Here is a 26,254-nt window from a genome sequence, read left to right on the forward strand (position 1 = left end):
ATCTAATCTAGGGATGCTGTTGTCCTCTTTAAATCAGCTTCAAACATATTCTGGGTTGATATTTCTCATTCTTTTTTGATCCACGTTGTTTATTCACATAATGATTATATTTAACTGAATATCAAACAGCATTATCAAAATGAAAGACAAAATAGATGTTTAATAGGAAAGTCAGTATCAAATCATCTTTTTTCTACCAAAAAAAGATCTATAATTATGAAGTATTTGGTTTATTATTTTCATAAGGATTTAAACGTGCACAATTTGCCGGTTTTTTGTATTTTCTATTTTTCATGTCTCTGCATATCTCTTTAATATCTAAGTATTTGAGTCAGAAGAGAGCCAGTACTAAATAATGGGAATCTCACTGAAATGTGATAACAGTCTGGGGCCTGGTTCTGGGACTTTTATCTGCAGGACAACTCCGACAAATCTTTAGACCCCCAATTCCTTGTCTTTACCCTAGGAATAACAACACATTTTTCTGACTTTATACTTTACATGGATCTCAAATGGAATAATCATCTGATAGCAGTTTATGAAGTATATAAAAGTAAGAAATTATCACAATAAGATAATTGCAATTATTCTTTGGCATAGTATTAATGATGTCTTGATCTGTTTGACAAAATCAACATTTCTGTATGGTAAATGCCTTTCCTGGTTTTAACAAAAGATCATCATACCAGAAATGATGAGTAGATAGATACTTAAATTGTTGTTCCTGAATCTGGAATGTATTGCCAATGTCCCAGATTGATCTTTGTTCTTTTTTTTGCTTACACATTTCTTTTCACATTGACAGTGTGATATTTCTTTAAATGTAGAATACAAAACCTTATTCGTTCGTGTTTATTAATTAAAATATCTATATTGCTTAAAGGAGCAAACTGAGTTTTAAGTTTTATCAATTTATACCCTTCTTCAATCCACATAGGATTAGGGCAGTACGTAACAAAATTGCAAGCTGTAAATGAAATATTAATAGAAAATAAAACCAGGGGAGATATAAACTGAAGTTTTGTATTAAGGCCAAGGATAAGGGGGGGAAAAATGTACGTATATATGGAAAAAGAATGGTATTGAATGGGAGTTGTGTTTTTTTGGTTTTTTTGAGACGGAGTCTCGCTCTGTTGCCCAGGCTGGAGTGCAGTGGTGCGATCTTGGCTCCCAGCAAGCCCCGCCTCCCGGGTTCATGCCATTCTCTTGCCTCAGCCTCCCGAGTAGCTGGGACTACAGGTGCCTGCCACCATGCCTGGCTAATTGTTTTTTTTTTTTTAAATAGAGACGGGGTTTCACCGTGTTAACCAGTATGGTCTCGATCTCCTGACCCTGTGATCCACCCACCTCAGCCTCCCAAAGTGCTGGGATTACAGGCATGAGCCACCGTGCCCAGCCTGAATGGGAGTTTTGATGGAACATGTTCACATCATGATAATACCTATTATCTTTTATATTCTGAATGTCAAAACAAAATTAGAGTGATTTTCCCTTATTTCCCTGCAATACATCTGTCTTAATAATTCTAAGCTTTCCTGATTCGGTATTAATCTCTATTTTGCAAAAGGCAGTATGTTTATAAGATATCAAGTAAACTAAGTTTATGGAACTTGTAACAACATTTTTAACAACCTTTCTCCCTAGAGAGTTCATGGTAGACATGAATTTATTCAAAACTAGTGTGTAGAAAAATACCATTAACAAAAGCTCTGAAATTATATTAGAGGAGCTTAATAATGTTACATGAGAAAGAATAAAATGTTATTTATGATTTTTGATATATTTTACCCACTATATATGGCCATATCTATGAAAACTTGAGTAATATCTACTAATGCAAATATGGTAGTAAATTGTGTCTGCAGGTACTGATACCATAGTAAATAAAATATGATAAGTTTATTTTAAAATATTGTATTTAAATAATGAAAAGACTATTTTATCTATTCTCTCACTCTTGAATAAAAAAATCCAGAAAAAATACCTTGTTTTGGTAAGATTATATCAATTTATTTCCCAAATGTGTATAGGGTTACTTTTTTCTGATCATAAATGTATGTCTCTTCATTATAAAAATACATTGAAAGTGATAGAAGAAAACCAAAAGAATAAATGTAAATAATGATGTCATATTTCAAAACTTTGACATTTTTCTAGGTATTGATCCAGTCTAAATCTCTTTTCAGAAGACTCCCTCCTGTGTAGATTCCCCAACTATTCTGCAATGTGATTTCCTCTTGCTCTGTTCTTGTAGAAAGGAGACACATCGCCACCATGTCAAATACAGAAAATGGTGCATGTATCAGATCATTGTCTCTGTCCATTGTTTGCCAGAGGGCCTCACAGTTTTTCAGGTGGTGGGTAACTGGATGTCATGCTGCTCTTGTACAATCGAACACAATTCATTATTTATATGGTTCCTTCATTTTAAGAAAATTTAACTTTTATTAGCTGGGAAAAAAAGAAGTGATTTTTAAGTTGTTTAGAAATGTGAAATTCAACTTTCATACTGCAAAAGAGATTCAACAGCAAACATAGGCACACGTGTCTAGTGTTAGAACGAGTTGTCATACAAACCCAAATTAGCTGCCTCCACGTTGTCTTTGTTAACAAGTGTTTGTTTGCTCCTTGTTCCATCATCCAGAAATGCTCTTTAGCAGGAATAGATGGAACACAGTCGCAGTGACTTCTTCCTGTCTTTAAAAATTGGGATGACATTTGCCCATCTGCAGTGTTAACATAGTTCCTCAAAGACTACTGAGAGTGGGGTAGGACTGTATTGCACAAGTTCTCTCGTTTCCCTGGAATGTTATTGGTCCAGGGCCAGAGATTTTAGCTCATTTAGAGCAGCAAGGTACTCTTTTAAAATTCCCTCACCTATTTTGGGCTTCATTTCCCTTATACGGTTACACCTTTTCCAGTCTGATGAACATTCTCCTTGACAGAGCAGACAAGCAAAAGGAGCTGTGCACTGTTGCTTTCTGTGTCACCTCTATCCCTAACCTTCTCCCTTCTGCCCCAAGCAGTGAACCTTCATCTTTCTGGTTCTTCTTCCTCCAAGTGGAAGTTAAAAGGCCCCGAATGTTGTCTTTAACATTATCACAAGCCTCAATTCATTCCAAGCTCAGTGTTTCCTCATTGTTTATACACTTCTATGTTGTTCTTCCAATATTTGCCCTCAGTTCTCTGTCCCTCATTTCTTCCCATGTTCATACTCTATTAGAATCTGAGCACCTTTGAGGTTGTCCATACAGTGGCACACATCTTGTTAGATACCACCCATTGTTTTATACTCACTGGAATGATTTGCCTTTATATTGTCAAAATTTTATTCTAAAGAGCTTTTACAGGCTTTCTTGAGCCATTTTCTCTTTAAATTCAAGATCATTGGATCACTACACTTTTTCCTTTTTAATCTAATGAACATACTCCCCCACATACACACGTGTGTTACTGAAAGATAGATGCCACTTGACTCATCTTATAGATTGTCTAAATTGATCATTTTGTGTGGGGATAAAAGGGTGAATTGTATAATATCCCTGATGGTTCATGAAGTCTGTTCCCGTATAACCTGATTAGTCTTCTGAACCCTTTTAAATTCTGTCTGCAAATGACTGAGGTTTGGCAATCAGCCTATTTCGGTTCTTTTCTTGCATAAGAAGAATCCATATGTACTGTGTGAAGTAAGAGAGAGAAAGTACTTAGATTTGTTGGATGCCCTGATTGTTAGCATGGCTAAGGTATTGTATAAGTAAGGAGAGTGGTCAAAAATGATATTGTTTTTATTTCTTAATTGAGGTAAAATTTTATATAAGATGAAACAGACTTATTTGGGAGAGGAGGAAGAGTTTGTTCTTATATAACATTTCAACCTGTCATATTTAGTTGAGAATTTCAATCTGTCAAGATACTTTGTATAATATTCAGATTCTGCCATCTAATATATTTTCCATGATTTCTTACTGGATGTGACTGTGGCAGGTGTATAAGTTAGTATAGATATTAAATCCTCAATTTGTTAACTTTTGTCAAGTGGTCCCACTGAAAAAGTGATACCTCAATTAAAAAAAAAAAAATTCCATTACTTCAGAAAGTTTTTTCATGCTACCTTCCAGTCAGTTCCCAGCCCCAATAGGCACCTATTTTTCTGATTTATATCACCATAGATTAGTTTTGTCTTTTTAAAAATTTGTATAAATGAAATCATACAATATGTACTATTTTGATCAGCGTACTACTTTTGAGACTCATCCATGTAAATATATCAGTTGTTCATTCCTTTATTGATGATTAATATTCCATTGCATAGATATACCACAATTTATTCTCCTTTTGATGCACATTTCAGGTTGCTTTCAGTTTTTGGCTATTATAAAGATGCTGTGGACATTTGTGTACAGGCCATTTTGTGAGCATATGTTTTAATTTAGTTTGAGTAACTCTGTAGAAGTGGAATGACTGGGCCAAATGTTTAACTTTATGAGATATTGTCAAACTGTATCTAAACAGTTTTCTAAAGTGGTTGTGCCATTTTACAATGCCACCAGTGATGACTGAGAGTTCCAGTTACTCTACATCTTTGTCCATATTTGGTCTTGTCAGTCATTTTAATTTTTGCCATTTTATAGAATATGAAGTAGTATCTTGTTGTGGTTTTAACTTGTATTCTTCTGATTACTAGCACTATTAAGCATCTTTTCATGGATTTATTGGACATTCATGTAGATTATGTCGTTCAAGATTGTACCTTTATGATTATTGGGTGAAAAGAGTATCATTTTGAGGTCATTCATATAACTTGAAGACTGGGAATGACAGACATTTTCCTGTTTTGTTTCTTTTCCCTTTATCTGAGGAGTCTACTAGAATGCAGTGTTGTTGCTTGAGCAGCAGTGCATTAGCTTTGTAAAAGCTCTATTCTCTGGCATCCCCACCACTAATATAAAATGCAGAACATTTGAAATGTGCTATACTCTTAGAGATTCCTTCAAAGTGCACAAAAATTCTGCAGTTTCACCACCTACCAGTAAAAGAAACTGAGTCACTCATTTAGTCATTTAGTTAAAAAAAAATTAACTGATGAGCATGGTGGAAACCTCAAAGGTAAAGAAGACAATGTCCCTGAATTAAAGACAATCATAAATTTTCAATCAAAATAATGAAATTTAGGCTGGGCATGGTGGCTCATGCCTATGATTCTAGCACTTTGGAAGGCTAAGGTGGGAGGATTGTTTGAGGTCAGGAGTTCAAGACCAGCCTCAGCAAAAAAGTGAGACCCTGTCTCCACAAAAAAGTTTTAAAAATTATCTGGGTGTGGTAGTATGCGCCTGTGGTCTCAGCTACTCAAGAGGCTGAGGTGGAGGATCACTAGAGCCCAGGAGTTGGAGGCTACAGTGAGCTATGATTGTACTGCTGCACTCAAACTTGCATAACAGAATGAGTCCTTGTCTCTAATAATAATCATAACAAAATTTAATTTTTATAGACTATGTAAAACAGTAAAGTAGATACGGTTCAAGTACAGTATGATTTTATAGGATAGATAACTTTTGCTTGAAAATGTATTCACAATTTATAGGATAGATAACTTTTGCTTGAAAATGTATTCACAATAGAGATAGTATTTGGGGCACATGTTTATCCATTTAACAAAAATGTTTTGAGCACTACCAGGTAGCAACACTTTACTAGGCACTAGAGTGAGAAAAGATTATAGTTCCTACTCTCATGAATCTCATGGTCTAGTAAATTGGAATGAAAGCATTACGTAAGTAGAGATAAAGACACACATGATGGAGGATGGAGAATAGTCGAAGGTCTGGAGAATGACCAGGACATCACTGTGAGTTATCTAATTGTGCTAAAGCATGGATGAAGACTCAGAAAGTCATTGAAGGAAGCCTAAAAAAGGTATCTCTCAGGGATACTATGAGGTTCTGAATCTTATATAAGCTATTTGGGCTTCAATAGGTAGGCACTGAGTATTCAGTGTAAATTTTTGAGCAGGGAATCCACCAGAAGAACTATGTATCTGGAGGATTAATCTGGAAAGATTGTGTAGAATGTTATGCAGTGAAAGAGTTTGAGAGGAAACAATTAGGAGAGTGTATTCATAATATAGGTGAAATGTAATGAATGACCAGGCTGGAGGAAAAGCAATAATGATGGAATCAACTAGGCAAGAAGTGTAACAATTAGGATCAGTAAAATAGAATTTGGATTGGGGGAATGATATAAAAGGGACAAGACACAGTTGAACTGGTGGTATCCATACTGGAAAATACAGATGTCGTTCAAATAAATATTGTAATGAATATAAGGAGCCAGTTTTGTGAGTGATGTAGATGTTGGCTTGAAAATATTTCCTTTGAGGTTTCAGTCAAATGAAAAGGTCCTGAAATGCTACGTGGTAGCTTAAGAGGAAAGCGTTCCTGGAGAGAAAAAAATTAGAAAAGATTTACATTTGAAAATTTAATCTTTTCCTTCACACAAGCTAGATTGATAAGAAAGTAAAACCTATAGTTTTCACCACTTTTTTACAACTATTCCTAACCTTTTAGATACTCACATGAATAATTGAGAAAAATCTAACAGATGACTTGCTTATGTCATTTGTCTGCTTTATCCTTAGGTTCCTATGGCTTGTATATTGTTCAATAAAATACAGATCATTGATATTGTACAATATCCTGATAATGGGGAGAGAATCCATTCTTGTGCATTTTTTTTTTTTTTTTGATTTGCAGAAGGCATGCTCAGTCAACAAGAAATGCACAATTGTTTTTATCATCACCTCTTCTCATCTAATTTCACGAAGGAGAGGAGTATTACCATACAACAGATAATGAGTTGGAAAATAAGAAACCTAACCTCAGAACTTAAGGCTTGGGGAAAAAAAAAGAGTAATTTGTGTTTAATGCCTGTATAACTTGGCCAGAGGGACATATAAGGCTTAGTGATGGCCAACATGTGCTTAGATGTGGATTGTTAGCTGATGTCTTGGGGGTTCTGTAATCTAAGCTAAATGCTCAAAATCAATTAATTGATGTTAGACACAGAGATCTGTTTTGATCCCTCTTTATCGTATTTCTAGGCCTTCGCGTTCTCAAGAGCCTGAGAAATGAATGCTTTCCTTAATAACTTGTTATTTGTGGTAGGAGATGAAACTTTGATAAAAACACAATTGTTTTTAAATGTCTCTTTTTCACTCTAGGCTGTGGTATATATTTCAAAAAGTTACTTTTGAACTTTTCCAGAATGAGAAAGCAATCAAGAAGATTATAATATTTTGCTTAGTTTTCTGCTCAATTTATCAACAAATATTTCTTAAGCAATTATTAAGCTGAGCAGCACTCAGCGCTGTGCTTGGTGATATAGGAAATGGGGAAAAGACCGTCTTTAAGGCCTTTATAATAATAATTACCTCAACTTGTCTGTTTCTTTTCCTTACCATTTTGCCAACATCATTGATCTATCTTGTTCTCAAAGCAATTGCCATAGTTACATTGTAACACAGCATTTTCTAGGCTGTCCCCGTTAAACTGAGAGTGTTGACAAGAAAATACAACTTATTTATCATTGTAAAACTTCAGACATCTACTAGTTACCCTAAATTAAATATCTGTTGGAGTCAGTCACACTAAAGAGAACACTTACTGCGTTGAACAATTTACCTTCATTAGACAGCATTTAAAGATTATGCCATAGCAAAAGCCCATGGAATTCTTGTGAACACAGAATAGAAGTGTATTAAGGAACAAGTTTAATTCTGTTCTCTTAAAGCACAACACTTTCTCAAAATATATTTTGAAATCATCTTTGACCATTGTTTTTTTACTAATAGGTGGGTGGGAGTTAGGGTAGGAAAACACAAGCAGCTTCATCAAAACAATATTCTATTTTCTTCAAATTTGTGGGGAATCATACGGCCTCTCAATTTTCCACGTTATGCTAATTATGATATTAATCTCTCTGCCAGCAAATGAAAAAATACATATTAGATGTAGCAAATGTCAATAATGACAAAATTAGTCATCATGCAGATACTCAGGGATTCCCAAAATATGTTTGGATTATGATTGCTAGCTTTGAGTTTGCCCAGAATCATTTCAATAAAAATAAAGGACTCAAACACATTTGGAACAAAACTCACATCATAAATTTTAGACATAGCTCTGCCAATAATGCTCTCAGTTATATTTTCAGTCCTAATATTTCTTCTGCGTTCCAGACCAGTATCTTCAACTGTCTGATTGACACTCTCTCCTTTGTTTCTATCCTCAATGCATTAAGTCCTGTGTATTTACTTTCCAAATATCACTTGGTTCCATGCACTTCTCTCCATTTCTGCCACTGACTCCTCCTTGATCCAAGTGACCATCTTTCCTTACTTTAACTACCGTGATATCTCCTACTTGGTCTCCTTACTTCTATTCCAGGGCTCCTCCAATCCATTCATCCTCCTGCAGAGAATGATGACTAGCACCTTCCACAATGTCTGGCTAATAGGAGGTATCCAATCAATAATTGACTTACAGAGTGAAAATATAGGCATGGCAAATACCAGTAGAGAACTACAGGGTTTTAGAACCAATGACATTAGATCTTTCAATCAAATATTTCCAGTCTATAATCAAGTTTAATTACACATTGTCTTATTTTGGAAAAAAACAATTTTGGTGTCTTTTTCTCTATGCACACATACATATTATATCACCCTCTACCTGCCAAATGACTTTTCAAGAATTATTTATGTGCCTCCAAATTAGTAATACCTCTAGAGAGAAGAGAAATTAGAAAGTTTAAAATGACCTATGCCTCCTTTGGAATATTATGTCCTAAGACTGTTTTTTGAGTTACATGCAATATGTTCCACGATGAAACATTTAATGTATTCAGAATCATGCTAATAATTATGTAGAAATAATTTTATGCCTGAAGTCATGTGTTCTATAACCAGGATTACTTAATAAGAAAGCAAGTACGGCTGTGAACAAGATGCCTTTGTATCAGAGAAAGGCCAATTTGTTTTCTTAACAAATCTAAGTAAATGGAGACAAAAACACAGCCCTTAAATGTTTTCTATTTGTCCTGAAGTTCTCATGAATAAGTTAGAAGGCTAGAAGCATTAAATAAATCCATGAACATAGAGAGAGCTAACATTTATTTTACCAAAGTAAAACCTATTCGCTTTGCAAAATTCTGTACTTTGTAACAACAGTTTTCTTTAAAGCAAGAGCCACCAATTCAAATGCCTTTACAGAATGATTTGAATGCATTCATACCCCACCTAAAGGCATTCAAATTATTAAACAAAGTTCTAACACCAAAACATGTCTGGGGCCAGATTTAAAATGTAGCCCTCAGTTTCGGAGGGCAAAAATTTAACACATATATGTTTTCCTCACTTTAGGTAGCACTGTATTGAATCTCTGCTTGAAATTGAGGAATATATGATTTTTTTTTTTTGGCCCAGGGCATCATTTCTTGGAGGAGAAAGAAAAACAACCCAAGATACCCTTACAAAACATTTAGTACTTAGAACTCTTTATGATGAATTCATTTTGGTATACACATTAATAACAATGATAATAACAAATATATATGTGTGTGTGTGTGTATATATATATATACGTGTATATATGTGTGTGTGTGTGTATATATATATATAACTGATGTGAATAAGATAAATACATCGAAAGGAAATTTCATTGTAATTTGATATTAGGTAAATGTCCCATTAAAATAAATTGCTACTGTACATAATTTGCCTTCAGTTCATTGGCAGGATGTTTGCTTTGGAAAAGAAACAGTCTATTTCTAGTTTTAGAAGGAATTCTCATTATTCTTTTATAGCAACCATTATCAGGAGCAGATGGAAAATTGTACCAAGAGCATATCTACTATTATACCTCACAGGAAAAAGACAGTATTAAATGAAATCTAACAAGGCCTGCTCCTGACTCTAGTTCCTGTGACAAACAAACACAACCTCTTTATATGGTTTCAGCATTTGTATTGGTAAGGTACAATAAATGTTTACTGAAGTGAAAAAAAAAGATAACAGGAGAAAGAACAGGCTAAAAAGGTGCATTTTATGTCTGATTGTTCATTGTAAAGACTGTTCCTTTTTAAAATAATCAAATTTTATTTTATATACAGGGGGTAAATGTACAGGCTTGTCACAAGGGGGATTGTGCATGATGCTGAGGTTTGGGGTACAGATATCATCACCCAAATAGTGAGCATAGTACCTGATGGGTGGTTTTTCAACCATTGCACACCCTCCCTTCTTCCCACCTCTACTAGTCTGCGGTATCTGTTGTTTCCATATTTACATCCATGTATGCTCTATGTTAGCTCCCACTTATAAGTGAGAACATACAGTATTTGTTTTTCCTGTTCCTGCATTAATTTGCTTATGATTATGGTCTCCAACTGCATCCATGCTTCTGCAAAGAACATGATTTCATTCTTTTTATGACTATGTAGTACTTCATGGTGTATATGTACCACATTTTCTTTATCCAATCTACCATTGTTTCACAACTAAGTGGATTCTATGTCTTTGCTATTGTGAATAACACAAGACAGGACCTTTTTATTTGACTGAGTTACTTGCAAATTACTCATAAAAGATCTGGAGGTCTTAACTGAAAGTTGAATCTGCGGTGCAGTTCAAATTTAGAGATGTATTTTCTGTTCAAGAGAAGAAAGCCCTCGTTCGTTCTTGCTGTAAAGTCCAATACATATGAAAATAACACAAATAGAAATATTTTATAAATAGCTATACAAAAGAGAGGCACTTAGTTCCCCTAAAACTCTTAAAAGGCCTCTAGAAAGAGGGAACTTTTATGCTAACTGTTAAAGATGAATAACGAATTTGTCCTACACAACTTAACAGTATTGTCAAGGAAGTAGAAAGTTATTCAGTTTTACTGGGTGTTGGAGCTAAACTCAAAAGTGAGGAGAAGTGGCTGAGAAGGCAGTTGGGAGAAGAGAATGGTCCTTTCCATGCTCCCTGTTGTACTAATATGTTTGGATATTATATTGTAGCTCATATATGGACTGGATTCTTGTCCTCCTCATTCTGAGCTCTCCTTGACTTTTATTCTTACCTCCTGTAACTTTCATTCTTTAACTCAAAAAAGGCCATTATTTCAGCCATTTTCACTGTTTTCTTATCCTTCCTAGTTTCTTTTCTATACTATTTTTCCACTCTTTTTTTTCTGTACTATTTTGCCCTTCTCTCCATTTTCCTAACTGCTGGATTTCCCCAATTTTAGCCATCTTTCAATTGTTCTGGCTATCCTCAGATGCTCCCTCAAGGTTATCAGACCTTCCACCGAGACGGAATCCCTTAGTCTTTGGACAGGCTAAGTGGAATGGGTCCTGTTACTGGGCTTAGCATATGCCCTGAATATTCGTGCATTTATTTTGCTTCTTTACAAAAATCCATCATCCGATAGAAATTGAAAGATACTTCCTAAAGCATATTAAAATCTCTGAAAACAGTATTGACTATATTGTCTAATAATTAACATGACTGGTAAAATAGCTTTATTTATCATTGAGGAAAGTATCAGAAACTGTATTTCAAACTCCTGAATTCTTGACACTGACAAAGAGACAATGAGAATGATCTTAGGATTTAAAAAATAAAGAAGAAAAAGCACCATATTTGCAGGAAATTGCACCATAAAAGTCTCAGTTTCACAACCCTCCTCAAGTTTCATTTTATTACATCTTTTCTCTTCACCAGTCAGTAAACTGGGTTAATGATTAACCTGTCTCAAAATAATTCATGAACAAAATTACAAGTAAATCTCAGTATTGGATTTTTGAAACATCTCCTTGTTCAAAGAAGGTTCCTTTTTCTTCCCTCTATTTCCCAGTATTTATCTTTTCTTCCAATTGCATTTTATCTCTTCTGTTTTTCTATTTTGCTCCCTAGTTTGTGTTTTTTTGCCAGTTTTTTATTTCCTACATAATTCATCCAATTTGTCATTGTACAATTTCTTATAACTGCTTCTTAGCTTATTCCTTTTCTTCATTTGTCACATTTTATTTTTCATCTGTTGTGTTTTCATACAGTTTTGGAAAGTTTTACAAATAGACTTTTTTAAAAAATGTATATAATGCTTTCATAGAAAAGGTAGTTGTTTCTTTTTCTTATATCCTTCCCTGTATAAAAATAAAAATGTAGCAGTTCTGTCTTTGCCTGTATTTCCTCTTTCCTTCTCCAAATTTGACCAGACTTGAAGGACTTAGATATATAATAGTGTTATTTTCTATAATTTAGGAATACCTTTTGACTTAAAAAGCAGAAGAGAAGTTGAAAATAATATAGTAATTCTACATGTCCTTCCTGCTTCCCTATTCTCTCCACATGTTTGTAACCTCCCCTTTCTTTTTTAGTGTATCTCTTTCATAAACCTTTGTCCCCAGAAATTCTGATTCAGTAGACTTAAAATGGAATTCTGGGCTTTTTATATTTTGAAAAGCTCCCCATGGGAGTTAGATATGCACTTCTTATTAAAAAACGAATGCTTAATATTGAAATCAAAACACAATAAGCTTTCTAACTATGATGAATAATCCAACAGATTTAATTATGATTTTCTTTTTGTCTAGAACCAAGACTAGATGTTAATTGCCAGAGAAATAGATAAGAATGACTATGACAACAGTACATTAATATGATATCAAAGCTTGGAAATTTTATTGGTAATGAATAATTCAGTACTTAAAATATTTAGAAGCTATAGAATTAAAATTAATTAATGTAGTTCACTGTGTGAATAAAGTTGATTGAGATTTTACATTTAATTTTGTAAATCCAATGTTATCTTTTCCAGCTCAGAAAACACCACGTACAAGTTATTACTTTCTGTTTTGATCCCTTATTTTTCTCTCTTATGCTTTATCACTGAAAACTCTCCTTGAGCAGGCGATGCACTGTAAATATTTCTCGTGGTTGCAAAACCTCTTCATACAAATGCAGTAGACTATTTAATGAGCTCTTCTTTCACAAAATTAAAAAATACCTGAAAGCCCTGATTTGAGATTCTATATAAATGAGATTTAGATCTAACAATTTTAAATTATTGCTTCGCTCTTAGCTATTCAATTCTATCTCTTGTTTGGGAAACCGAAATAATAAAACCATTGCTGATTCTACAATTAGGTTGTAAAAGTCACTGTAGCCATCAGCCATGAAGGAAAAGGGCCAAGTTCAAAACTACAAAGCAAAGAGACTGAGATAAAAAATGCTGCAGCAGCTTTAGTTTATGGCATTATAAGCAGGAATAAGAATTCCTTGATTACTTAACAAAGACTCAAAAGGCATTTACTCCATTACCTTACAACTCAAAGTGGTACTCCTGGACCAGCAGTATTGGCATTTTTTTTGAAGTTTGTAAGAAATACAGAATTTTGGTGCCTCCACGGACCTAATGAAGCAGGACTTGCAGTTTAATAAGATCTCCAGGAGATTTTTATGCACATTAAAGTCTAAGAAGCACGGCTATGGTATACATCTGATGTGTGCCCATGCATTTTTTAAAAGTATGAAGTATAGTTGTAAGTATTGAACACTCATGAAGGAACAAATATGAGCCATGGTCTTTACCCTCTAAATACCTCCCTGATGTCTATGTTTTAGGCAAAATTTTTTTACCATTTCAGTAGTCACTGATGCTTGCATGATCCAGTTTATTCCAAAACAATGGTGATTCTCATGTAATAGTTCATGTTGCCTTAATAATTTACGTTGTCTCAAGTTCTCTGCCCAGGCCCCAATATACACCAAGGGCTGTACTCGTCCCCTAACTCCTGCTCTCGTACAGTGACATAGAGCCCAATTTTAAATACCTGGTCACATCATGGAGATAGCATACCACAGGCCTTAACTTCTGCCACAATCTCACTGCCTTTAACCCTCCATATGCCTAAGTCCTATGCTTCTTTAAATTCCAAATTTACCCAGAAGTCTCCTCTGCTCATCCTTTTCACTGAGATCATCCCTCTTCTGGCCTACCATGTATTGATCACCTTACTTTTTTATCCTACTGTATGTAGTATAACAAATTATCACTTACAACTGTGTCTTATTTTTTCAACTAGATTATGTACTGCCTAAGACCTAGAAAATTGTGCTTCTTTATTTGAATCTCTAGGAGGATCAGTAATAAGTATTAATACTAATGACACTAAGGTGATGATGAGCCTGAATTTCCTCCCTTCCTTTCTTCCTACTTCTCTCCTTTCCTCCCTTCTTTTCTTCCTCCATTCCTTCCTCTGTTCCTTCCGCCCTCCACTTTTTCTTCACTTCCCTTATTCATAAATTCATGCATTCACTCAGCAAATGCTTATTGAAACCTTCCACGCACCAGACATTGTACTAAACAACAGGAAACAATCATGAATAAGACACAATATCTGACCTCAAAGAATTTATGATATAAAAGTAATGGCAAAAACCGTGATTACTTTTGCACCAACCTAATATATAGACACAGTTTGTTATGACTGGTGTCTCTGTTACTAAGCAATGACTGTCACATGCAACACTGATCTGAACAGGTGGTAAAGAGTGAGATGTAAGCAATGGAGCAAAGCCAACTAGTTACAAGGAAATATCACATGTTTACTAGAGCACATCTCATGGGCATTCAAGAGAGTATGGCCAGGACAGCTTGTGAATAGTTCAGTAACTGTGCATAGTTTTATATTCATTGTGAGGTACCGTGTCACTGGAATAATGACCTTGTTATCATTTTTTGCTGATTTACAGAGTATTTTAATTGTTAAAAGTAGGCTACCAAAATTTCCAGTATTTAAAAATAATTTTGCTTGAATGTAGTAAAAAAAAAAAAAAAAAAGGCAAGAAATTTATGTGAAATGAGAGTCTAAGGGAGCTTTACCTCAGTCTCAGAAAACATGCATTCGTTCCTTCATTTGGCAAGCATGTACTGGTGTCTACTATAAGCTTGCTATTGTGTCAAGGAGTAGGAGAATATAAAAATATTAGAGAATTTGAATCACATCTATTAGGAGAATTTTCTACATATTGACATTATTCTGTCAGTGACACAAGGATTTGAGTCATTTAGATTTAAATATGGTAGGTATCTCAAGTTCTCAGATATTATTTCATTTTCTAAGGTTCATATTTAGTTAATATGTTATTTTAATTGCCTTACAAATTCTAGATTATCTTTTTTAAAAAAGTTAAATAGAACGTAATGGCCAGTTTTATTTAATGGTAAAAAGCATTTTTGTTTTTGTGTGTACTTGGTTATAATATTCTCCTTTTCAATTGAACTATTTTTCTGATACTTTACTCTTAAAATTTCATTCAGGAAAAAAAGTAAACTAAGCTTGACAATCATAAAAATGTTCTGGTGACTATAGATTATTTTAAAATTTATTACTGTACCTTACGGATATCTTGATGGGATGCTCCTGAAAGCAATTAATTCTCAGTTTTATGTGGCTTATAATGCAAAATACATTGATGTAGACAGAATTTGAAATAAAGTTTCTTCTAAAATAGCAATTAATTTTATTTAAATATCTCTAGAGGTTTTTTAAATACTGTGACTAAACTATATTTGTTCTTTTTCACGTCTCTTATCCACAATCACTAAGAAACCCAAATACTTTGTTCATGTTTAAATTTTACAACATTTCATAGGCTGTTAAACATGGAACATCCTTGTGGGGACAAGAAATCGAATTTGCTCTTGAGAAGGTTTCCAGCTAATTGATTTGTAGGACATTATAACATCCTCTAGCTGACAAGCTTACAAAAATAAAAACTGGAGCTAACCGAGAGGATGCTTTTTTCCCTGACACATAAAAGGTGTCTTTCTGTCTTGTATCCTTTGGACAGGGGCATGTCAGTTTCATAGGGAAATTTTCAAATGGAGCTTTTATATTTCTTTCTTTGCCAGTACAACTGCATGTGGTAGCACATTGTTTAATCTTTTCTCAAATAAAAAGACACGGGGCTTCATTTTTGTTTTGCCTTTTTGATATCTTACAGGAACTCCAGGATGGCATCGGGCAGCGGCAAACTGTTGTCAGAACATTGAATGCAACTGGGGAAGAAATAATTCAGCAATCCTCAAAAACAGATGCCAGTATTCTACAGGAAAAATTGGGGAGCCTGAATCTGCGGTGGCAGGAGGTCTGCAAACAGCTGTCAGAAAGAAAAAAGAGGTAGGGTGACAGATCAAATAGGAATTATAACATTTTAGCAGACCTTTTTAAGCTGTCCTTAAAAAATATTTCATTGTAGATTAGAAGCAGGGTGAAAGGCACTAACAGTAAGGAACCTATCAACCGTTAATCAACAGCAGTAAATACATTTTTTATTTTTTATTTTTATATACTAAAATATGTACTTGTTGCTGGTTAGTGGTTTTCTGCTATTTTAAACTTTAAGTTTGCTTTAAAAATCACACATGATTGCTTAAAGGTGAATATCTTCAATATATTTTAACTTCAAGTGAAAGGCACTAACAGTAAGGAACCCATCAACCGTTAATCAACAGCAGTAAACAAATTTTTTATTTTTTATTTTTATATACTAAAATATATACTTGTTGCTAGTTAGTGGTTTTCTGCTATTTTAAACTTTAAGTTTGCTTTAAAAATCACACATGATTGCTTAAAGGTGAATATCTTCAATATATTTTAACTTCAAGCTGAATCTCAGTTGTTTTTCAAGAAGATTTTAAAAAGCAATTATAAATGATTGTTTTGTAAGAAAGACAGATCTTTGCTTAGTTTTAAAAATAGCTATAATTATGACTATGAAGCTAAAAACAGTAATAGTGATATTTACTTCTAGTTTCACCACATTTGTGAATACATTCTTGAAGGGGAACTTGAGCCAAAAATGTCCAAGTTTAATGGGGAAAACAAAACCTCAGAAAGGTTACCGTCAAATTCAATCATCATTTAAATTTCCCTTGGAATGAACTGAAGGCACAGAAAGCCAAATGATTGGTGCTGCAGTTGGAAAGCATAGATAGTTTATAAATGGGATTTTGTATTATGCTTCCAGTTGTTGATGTTAATGTGTCTTGTTTCATAAAGGAAGACTTGGCCTTTATTTACCAAATGAGAATATTGTTATGAGCAATGAAAACTTTGTTCTGTTGCCAAGCTCTTGCATCCCACCCATCATCCACATAATAGGTGGATTTTAATATTCAGGAAGCTAGAACAACTCATTGATGAATGTCTTTGGTTAAGATGTATTAAAAAGAAGATTTTAGAATTATGCCAATTGTCTTTGCCCACCTCCTCTTTCCCTCTTTATTCATGTTACATTATTCAGAAAGCAGACAAAATTCATATTTTGTACAAAAGAAACACATTAGTTGACCTAAACACACACACACACACACACACCACACATCTTGCCAAAGTTAAAGAATAATAGCCTCATCGAAAGATATTTTGTATTAAGTCTTGGTTTTGAAAATCTTCTTGGTTATAGATAGATAAAATAAAGAACTAAACTTTGTAGTTAAACTGCTTCCTTAGGTAAGTCATATACTTTTTTCCCAGATTGAAATTCTTCTATTAATCATACAAGTATGTGATTATTTAGATAACTGACATGCTTATACTATGAACAGGTATAAATCTGTATAATGTCATTTCTCAACTAGGCTCAATCTAATCCAAATTAAAATAGTAAGAAATGAGAAAATTAACAAAAAATTGAATACCATACTATAAATATATATATATAGGGAGAGAATTCATAAAGTGAATTGAATCGATTGGAAGATTATTTTTCTATAATATATAAAGTATTATTTCCTATTTTTAAATGTCTTACTCATATAGTATTTGAATAGAGAGTATTAATATTCCCTCTGATAACTCTAATTCACTTGAATTTTCAAAATCTTGTTATCTGTTATTGGGCCCTAAAGGCACGTTATAATTTATAAACAGAGATGTAGCAATATGCCTGTTTCACCAGATAAGCTCTAAAACCTTAGATCTTTCTAATTTTATAAGAAAGTGGTATATGCTGACTCTGTTGTTAAATATTATACAAATTTTATGTTAATTACAGCTAGGGATTTGGCTATAATTAGGAAAAAATTTTCCCATTTAAACATGTTGACCTACATTAAATATTGCACTTTTGTGCTTTAAAAAGCCAAGTTCAGCTTCCTTGAGTTTTTTTTTTTTTAAGCTCAGCTTTTAAAGTTGTCTATTTCACGCTACATTTTAAAAATAAATGTTAACATATTTAAATTTCCACTGAGATCACTTTTGTGGCATGCTTCCTCAGGATTTTTATATCATTTAAATTTTATGAAATGTAAAAATGTAATAAAATATAAGTGCTAGTTCTACCAATATACTCATAGCTATTTTTAAACATCCAGTAGCAAATCAAGTAAAAATAATAAAATAATATTTTATGAATAATATGTTAACCTAACAATTACAGAAGGGCTGTAAACATGAACCTACTGCTAATCAATAGTGTACTCTCAGTGCAAGCCAAGCAGAAGTTAGATGGAGATAGAAGTTATTTATTGCACAGGTGAAAAATAAGATGCCTATTCAACTTAACAACAGTACTCTTAGTTTGTAATGGACTTTAAGTACAGCAGTTAGAAATATTTAACATGTTTTAGTCCAGGGACATCAATGAAAGAAAGTGTATAATTCAAGCTAGATATCTATATGGAGGCCTGTAGTTGCATAATTTTAAGTCTTTTGAAATTTTAAGATATTAGAAATAGAAAAAACATCTCAAAAGTTCAAATAATAGTGGACATCCATTAAAGTTAGTCTATGTTGGAAGCAAATGAAGTATGAAATGTAGTCAGTTAGCTATGCAGTTTAAGATAGACAATTCACTACTGCTCCAATTATGTAACAGAAGAACTGGATAATATCTATAGGTTTAAGCATGATAATAATGAGTTTAATGATGGCGTAGTCACCAAAACTATCTTTGTAAATGAAGGATGTGCAAATAAAAACCTATCGGCTATAAGGGGAAGTCATATGTTAATACAAAACAAGTCTGTGTACAAGTCTTTAAGCAAGTGTCCATGAATAGCAAGGGGTGCCATGCTCTTCATTGGAGAAAAAAAAATTACCTATTTGTCTTTACTAACCTCTAACTGAAATTGAGCATTCCTTTTCATTTTGAATGTAGGCAAAAAAAAAAAAAAAAAAATCACAGTAATACTAGTAATACCTATGAAGCCACAGATAAGTGCATATCTCATTAGAGTTACAATAAATATATCAAAATATCATTTATGCTTATTACTACTTAAAAACTGCAGTACGTATTATATCTACTACAGGATCTTATTACTGGGCTTTAAAACATTATTCTGAGGAATCTCAGGCTTCAACAGATTGCCAAAGAAGTCCAAGGCATAAACAAATGATCCTAGCCTGCTGTCTGCCCAGAATCTCATCCTAATTTACTGTGGTTTCAGTCATTTTAATGAACAGTCACTATGTTCATACACTCCTTTTCTTCTGGAGCGTTCTAGAAGACGCACCAGTCAAGGGATTCTGGGGAGCCAGGCTTTCAAGCAATGGATTGCTGACAACATAATGAAGAGGATTTTACTTAGAATAATCTCAGTTGATAAAAGATTGAATGTGAGATAGAAGCAAGGCAGTGGGAAGTGGAATTCCTAAACTGAGGAAGCTCCGAATCATAACCCTTAGCAATAATAAAAAGATTTCAAAACATTATAGTTCTTTCTTCTTTTAGACAAGTCTGATATTGCTTATCCCATTTCACAGATAAGGCAATTATTCCACTAATATGCATTAAGGAATAGTGATTTTAATTTAAGTGTTACCTTAATGAAAATATTTTTGAATTTTTTCTTTCCCCAAGTCTTTTTGTGAACAATTTCAAACATACAGAAAAACTGAAAAAATAGCAAAATGTATGCCCATGTACACTCTTTTCCTCCCCCTGAATTCTTAGAGTCAACAATTATTAACATTTTGCCACATTTGCTTTTTCTCTCTCTCTACCCCTTCTGTGTCTCTCATATATAGGACATCTCATACACACACACACACATACACACACACATACACACACACATACACATACACACACACATACACACACATATACACACACATACACATACACACACATATACACACACATACACACACACACACACTTTTTAAAATATTTGCAAGTAAGTTATAAATACCACTATACCCCTAAATAATTCAGTATGTGTCACTTTGAAATACAGACATGCCATATATAACCATGCCTGTTTATTACACTCTCCTCCAAATTAAATATAATACTACATTATTATTAATATCCATTGCATATTCACATTTCCTTCATAGTTCAAAAATGTCTTTTATATTTTGCAGGGGAGTTAGTACCAACATCTTATCATGGCTCATGCATTACATTTGGCTATTATGATTTTTTATCCTTTTTAGTCTAAAATAGCCCTTTCACATTTTTTTCACCAATATTGAAATTTGAAAATGTACAAGACACCAGCCTCAAAAAACGTCTCATCTTTCAGGATTTGTTTTATTTTGTTTCCCCTGATGGGATTACTTAACTTGTTCTCTAGTCTCTGAATTTCTAGTAAAACGGAAATTAGGTCTAAATAAGACTTCAGGAGATGCATGTCAAACATTTTTGGCTAGAATATTTCGTACAAGATGCTGTGTATTTTGTATTACATCACATCAGGAGCTGCATCATACGAAGTAGTCTCACTAAATGCTGCAAAGTTGTATTACTTGCTTCAGGTGGTGACTGACAGATCTTGCATTATAATGTCACATATTTTCTGTGCAATTAATAAATCATCTAATGGCTTTAGTATCCATTGATGATCCTTCCCTAACTCCCTTATTACACTGGGGCTTGCAAAATGGAGATTTTCCTAATCTAACATGATCTTAAATTTACCAGCTGACTTTCTTCTGTTAAAAAAAAAAAAAAGGTTTTTCCTCTATATTTATGTCAAAATGGACTCATAAATTTTTATTTATTCAATTTATTATTATGAATTACAGTTATTATTCTTGCCCAGAGCTTCCTGCTCAATTGTCCCAGGCTCACCTTGGACTTTTCCTACCCCAGATTTAGAAGTACCCATTTTTTTCGAGGAACTTTGGTTACTTTTAGAGGTGAGTAGTACATAGAAACCTACATCTGGGTAGTAGCCCCTTCTCAATGGAATATTTGCACCTTTCTGGCAAGCAGTCCCAAAGGAGATAATGTTTTCAGATTACTTTTGAAAGGATTCTTGACAAATCTCTTTCAGAATACATGGAAGTTAAAAGTAAGTCTAGACATGTTAAAAAGCCCTTGTTGTGTGAGACTTCATATACAGTCATTAAGTTATTATTCCTTTAAACCTCTCTACTTCTGAATTCTTAAACCAAAATGTACCAGTATATAATCTATGCTGGTTTGCCATGCAAATTAATGGTGTCAATAAGATAACGGGAGGCATTCGTAAATGTACTTAAAGGAAGAAATTATTGTTTAAAGACCTTAGCTCATTGTTTGCATGCAAATAGATGCTGTTAATTAGAAATGAGCCTTATCTAATTCATTAAAGTAGGTCTAGTAGGTCCTCTTCTTGAAAATTTCCAGGAACAATTCATATTACTCTATGCACTTCCTTGTAAGACAACTGTTTTCTCTTAAGTTTTCTTTAACTTTGGCTTCTCACAAATTCAGACCCCCCTAACCAAATAGCTTTCAACCAAATAGCTTTATAGCATCTTATTTCCTACAAATTAAAAGCCAATATTTTAATGACTCAAATGGCTCTTCACAGTGTGTGCAATATTTTAAATGTACCCAGTATATCCGTGTGAACCAATGCTACAAGCCTGCTCACACATTCACATTTTGCCCCCAGGATCTGTCCAGTCCACTGGCTCTGTACTCAAACTTCCTTTTTTTCTCATTGCCGGTTTTGACCTTGACTCTCCATCCAGTCCAGAGTTTATAAACTGAGTACCCACAGCCTGAATCCTGAATGCATGCAGTGTTTTTGCATAGCCATTGTCTTAAATCATTGACAACTTTTAAAAATTGAGAGACCTCATTTTTTTTTAATTGGCAGAATTAGGATTTTTTTTTTTTATTATACTTTAAGTTCTAGGGTACATATACACAACGTGCAGGTTTGTTACATATGTATACATGTGGCATGTTGGTGTGCTGCACCCATTAACCCGTCATTTACATTAGGTATAATTTTTTTTTTTTTAAATGGGGATTTCTGTTTTCTTTTGAAAATTTAGATCTGGCTACTAGGCATTCATTACTATATTTTCTCTTGGCACCATCAGCTACAACTGAGTAACAGATGTTTCAGTATCTTGCTACTGAAAGTGTGGTCTCTGGTTCAGAGCACAGACATCACCTGGGAGTTGCTAAAAAATGCAGAATCTAATAAATAACAGTCAGCATTTTAATAAGATTTCCAAGTGATTCATGGGCACATTAAAGTTTGAGAAGCATTCCCTTGGGTAAGCAAGCTTTGTCCTCAGTTTGCAGCACCTGTCCCACTTTGCTCGTTTATATTAATTGCTTTTCCATAGATATTTGATTTTATAATACCTCATATAGACCTTTGTATGATGATGGTGGTTAGGGTGGTGGTGGCAGTGATGGTGATAACACTTAATATTGCCAGGCACTGTTCCAAGTGTTTTACATAGTTCAATACTTATAACAACTCTATGAAATAGTTGCTATTCTCCTTTTATTTTTATTTTTATTTTTTTTATTTTTTTATTTTTTATTTTTATTTTTTTTTATTATTATTATTATACTTTAAGTTCTAGGGTACATGTGCATAACATGCAGGTTTGTTACATATGTATACTTGTGCCATGTTGGTGTGCTGCACCCATCAACTCATCAGCACCCATCAACTCGTCCTTTACATCAGGTATAACTCCCAATGCAATCCTTCCCCCCTCCCCCCTCCCCCCTCCCCATAAGAGGCCCCGGTGTGTGATGTTCCCCTTCCCAAGTCCAAGTGATCTCATTGTTCAGTTCCCACCTATGAGTGAGAACATGAGGTGTTTGGTTTTCTGTTCCTGCGATAGTTTGCTGAGAATGATGGTTTCCAGCTGCATCCATGTCCCTACAAAGGACACAAACTCATCCTTTTTATGGCTGCATAGTATTCCATGGTGTATATGTGCCACATTTTCTTAATCCAGTCTGTCACTGATGGACATTTGGGTTGACTCCAAGTCTTTGCTATTGTGAATAGTGCCTCAATGAACATACGTGTGCATGTGACTTTATAGCAGCATGATTTATAATCCTTTGGGTATATACCCAGTAATGGGATGGCTGGGTCATATGGTACTTCTAGTTCTAGATCCTTGAGGAATCGCCACACTATCTTCCACAATGGTTGAACTAGTTTACAATCCCACCAACAGTGTAAAAGTGTTCCTATTTCTCCACATCCTCTCCAGCACCTGTTGTTTCCTGACTTTTTAATGATCGCCATTCTAACTGGTGTGAGATGGTATCTCATTGTGGTTTTGATTTGCATTTCTCTGATGGCCAGTGATGATGAGCATTTTTTCATGTGTCTGTTGGCTGTATGCATGTCTTCTTTTGAGAAATGTCTGTTCATATCCTTTGCCCACTTTTTGATGGGGTTGTTTGTTTTTTTCTTGTAAATTTGTTGGAGTTCTTTGTAGGTTCTGGATATTAGCCCTTTGTCAGATGAGTAGATTGCAAAAATGTTCTCCCATTCTGTAGGTTGCCTGTTCACTCTGATGGTAGTTTCTTTTGCTGTGCAGAAGCTCTTTAGTTTAATGAGATCCCATTTGTCAATTTTGGCTTTTGCTGCCGTTGCTTTTGGTGTTTTAGACATGAAGTCTTTGCCCATGCCTATGTCCTGAATGGTACTACATAGGTTTTCTTCTAGGCTTTTTATGGTATTAGGTCTAACATTTAAGTCTCTAATCCATCTTGAATTAATTTTCATATAAGGAGTAAGGAAAGGATCCAGTTTCAGCTTTCTACTTATGGCTAGCCAATTTTCCCAGCACCATTTATTAAATAGGGAATTCTTTCCCCATTTCTAATTTTTATCAGGTTTGTCAAAGATCAGATGGCTGTAGATGTGTGCTATTATTTCTGAGGGCTCTTTTTGTGTTCCATTGGTCTATATCTCTGTTTTGGTACCAGTACCATGCTGTTTTGGTTACTGTAGCCTTGTAGTATAGTTTGAAGTCAGGTAGCGTGATGCCTCCAGCTTTGTTCTTTTGACTTAGGATTGTCTTGGCAATGCGGGCTCTTTTTTGGTTCCATATGAACTTTAAAGCAGTTTTTTCCAATTCTGTGAAGAAACTTATTGGTAGCTTGATGGGGATGGCATTGAATCTATAAATTACCTTGGGCAGTATGGCCATTTTCACAATATTGATTCTTCCTAGCCATGAGCATGGTATGTTCTTCCATTTGCTTGTGTCCTCTTTTATTTCACTGAGCAGTGGTTTGTAGTTCTCCTTGAAGAGGTCCTTTACATCCCTTGTAAGTTGGATTCCTAGGTATTTTATTCTCTTTGAAGCAATTGTGAATGGAAGTTCATTCATGATTTGACTCTCTGTTTGTCTGTTACTGGTGTGTAAGAATGCTTGTGATTTTTGCACATTAATTTTGTATCCTGAGACTTTGCTGAAGTTGCTTATCAGCTTAAGGAGATTTTGGGCTGAGACAATGGGGTTTTCTAAATATACAATCATGTCATCTGCAAACAGAGACAATTTGACTTCTTCTTTTCCTAACTGAATCCCCTTGATTTCTTTCTCTTGCCTGATTGCCCTAGCCAGAACTTCCAACACTATGTTGAATAGGAGTGGTGAGAGGGCATCCCTGTCTTGTGCCAGTTTTCAAAGGGAATGCTTCCAGTTTTTGCCCATTCAGTATGATATTGGCTGTGGGTTTGTCATAAATAGCTCTTATTATTTTGCGGTATGTTCCATCAATACCGAATTTATTGAGCGTTTTTAGCATGAAGGGCTGTTGAATTTTTGTCAAAGGCCTTTTCTGCATCTATTGAGATAATCATGTGGTTTTTGTCTTTGGTTCTGTTTATATGCTGGATTATGTTTATTGATTTGCATATTTTGAACCAGCCTTGCATCCCAGGGATGAAGCCCACTTGATCATGGTAGTAAGCTTTTTGATGTGCTACTGGATTCGGTTTGCCAGTATTTTATTGAGGATTTTTGCATCGATGTTCATCAGGGATATTGGTCTAAAATTCTCTTTTTTTGTTGTATCTCTGCCAGGCTTTGGTATCAGGATGATGTTGGCCTCATAAAATGAGTTAGGGAGGATTCCCTCTTTTTCTATTGATTGGAATAGTTTCAGAAGGAATGGTACCAGCTCCTCCTTGTACCTCTGGTAGAATTCAGCTGTGAATCCATCTGGTCCTGGACTTTTTTGGTGGGTAGGCTATTAATTATTGCCTCAATTTCAGAGCCTGCTATTGTTCTATTCAGGGATTCAGCTTCTTCCTGGTTTAGTCTTGGGAGAATGTAAGTGTCCAGGAAATTATCCATTTCTTCTAGATTTTCTAGTTTATTTGCATAGAGGTGTTTATAGTATTCTCTGATGGTAGTTTGTATTTCTGTGGGGTCGGTGGTGATATCCCCTTTATCATTTTTTATTGCGTCTATTTGATTCTTCTCTCTTTTCTTCTTTATTAGTCTTGCTAGCCGTCTATCAATTTTGTTGATCTTTTCAAAAAACCAACTCCTGGATTCATTGATTTTTTGGAGGGATTTTGTGTCTCTATCTCCTTCAGTTCTGCTCTGTTCTTAGTTATTTCTTGCCTTCTGCTAGCTTTTGAATGTGTTTGCTCTTGCTTCTCTAGTTCTTTTAATTGTGATGTTAGAGTGTCAATTTTAGATATTTGCAGCTTTCTCTTGTGGGCATTTAGTGCTATAAATTTCCCTCTACACACTGCTTTAAATGTGTGCCAGAGATTCTGGTATGTTGTATCTTTGTTCTCATTGGTTTCAAAGAACATCTTTATTTCTGCCTTCATTTCGTTGTGTACCCAGTAGTCATTCAGGAACAGGTTGTTCAGTTTCCATGTAGTTGAGTGGCTTTGATTGAATTTCTTAGTCCTGTGTTCTAATTTGATTGCACTGTGGTCTGAGAGACAGTTTGTTATAATTTCTG

At 34.3% G+C, this 26,254-nt stretch overlaps 1 protein-coding gene across 2 annotated transcripts in view; it reads left to right on the forward strand.

Annotated features, from left to right (window-relative positions):
• DMD (dystrophin) overlaps nt 1-26,254 on the forward strand; it is a 2,258,239-nt gene that overhangs the window by 1,383,979 nt on the left and 848,006 nt on the right. For both annotated transcript variants that reach the window (XM_037986581.2, XM_073013821.1), the window contains exon 45: nt 16,052-16,227. In XM_037986581.2, the coding sequence (XP_037842509.2) occupies nt 16,052-16,227 (176 nt within the window). The remainder of the gene's footprint in view (nt 1-16,051; nt 16,228-26,254) is intronic.

Source organism: Chlorocebus sabaeus, chromosome X (genome assembly GCF_047675955.1).
Source record: "Chlorocebus sabaeus isolate Y175 chromosome X, mChlSab1.0.hap1, whole genome shotgun sequence".
NCBI lineage: Eukaryota > Metazoa > Chordata > Mammalia > Primates > Cercopithecidae > Chlorocebus > Chlorocebus sabaeus.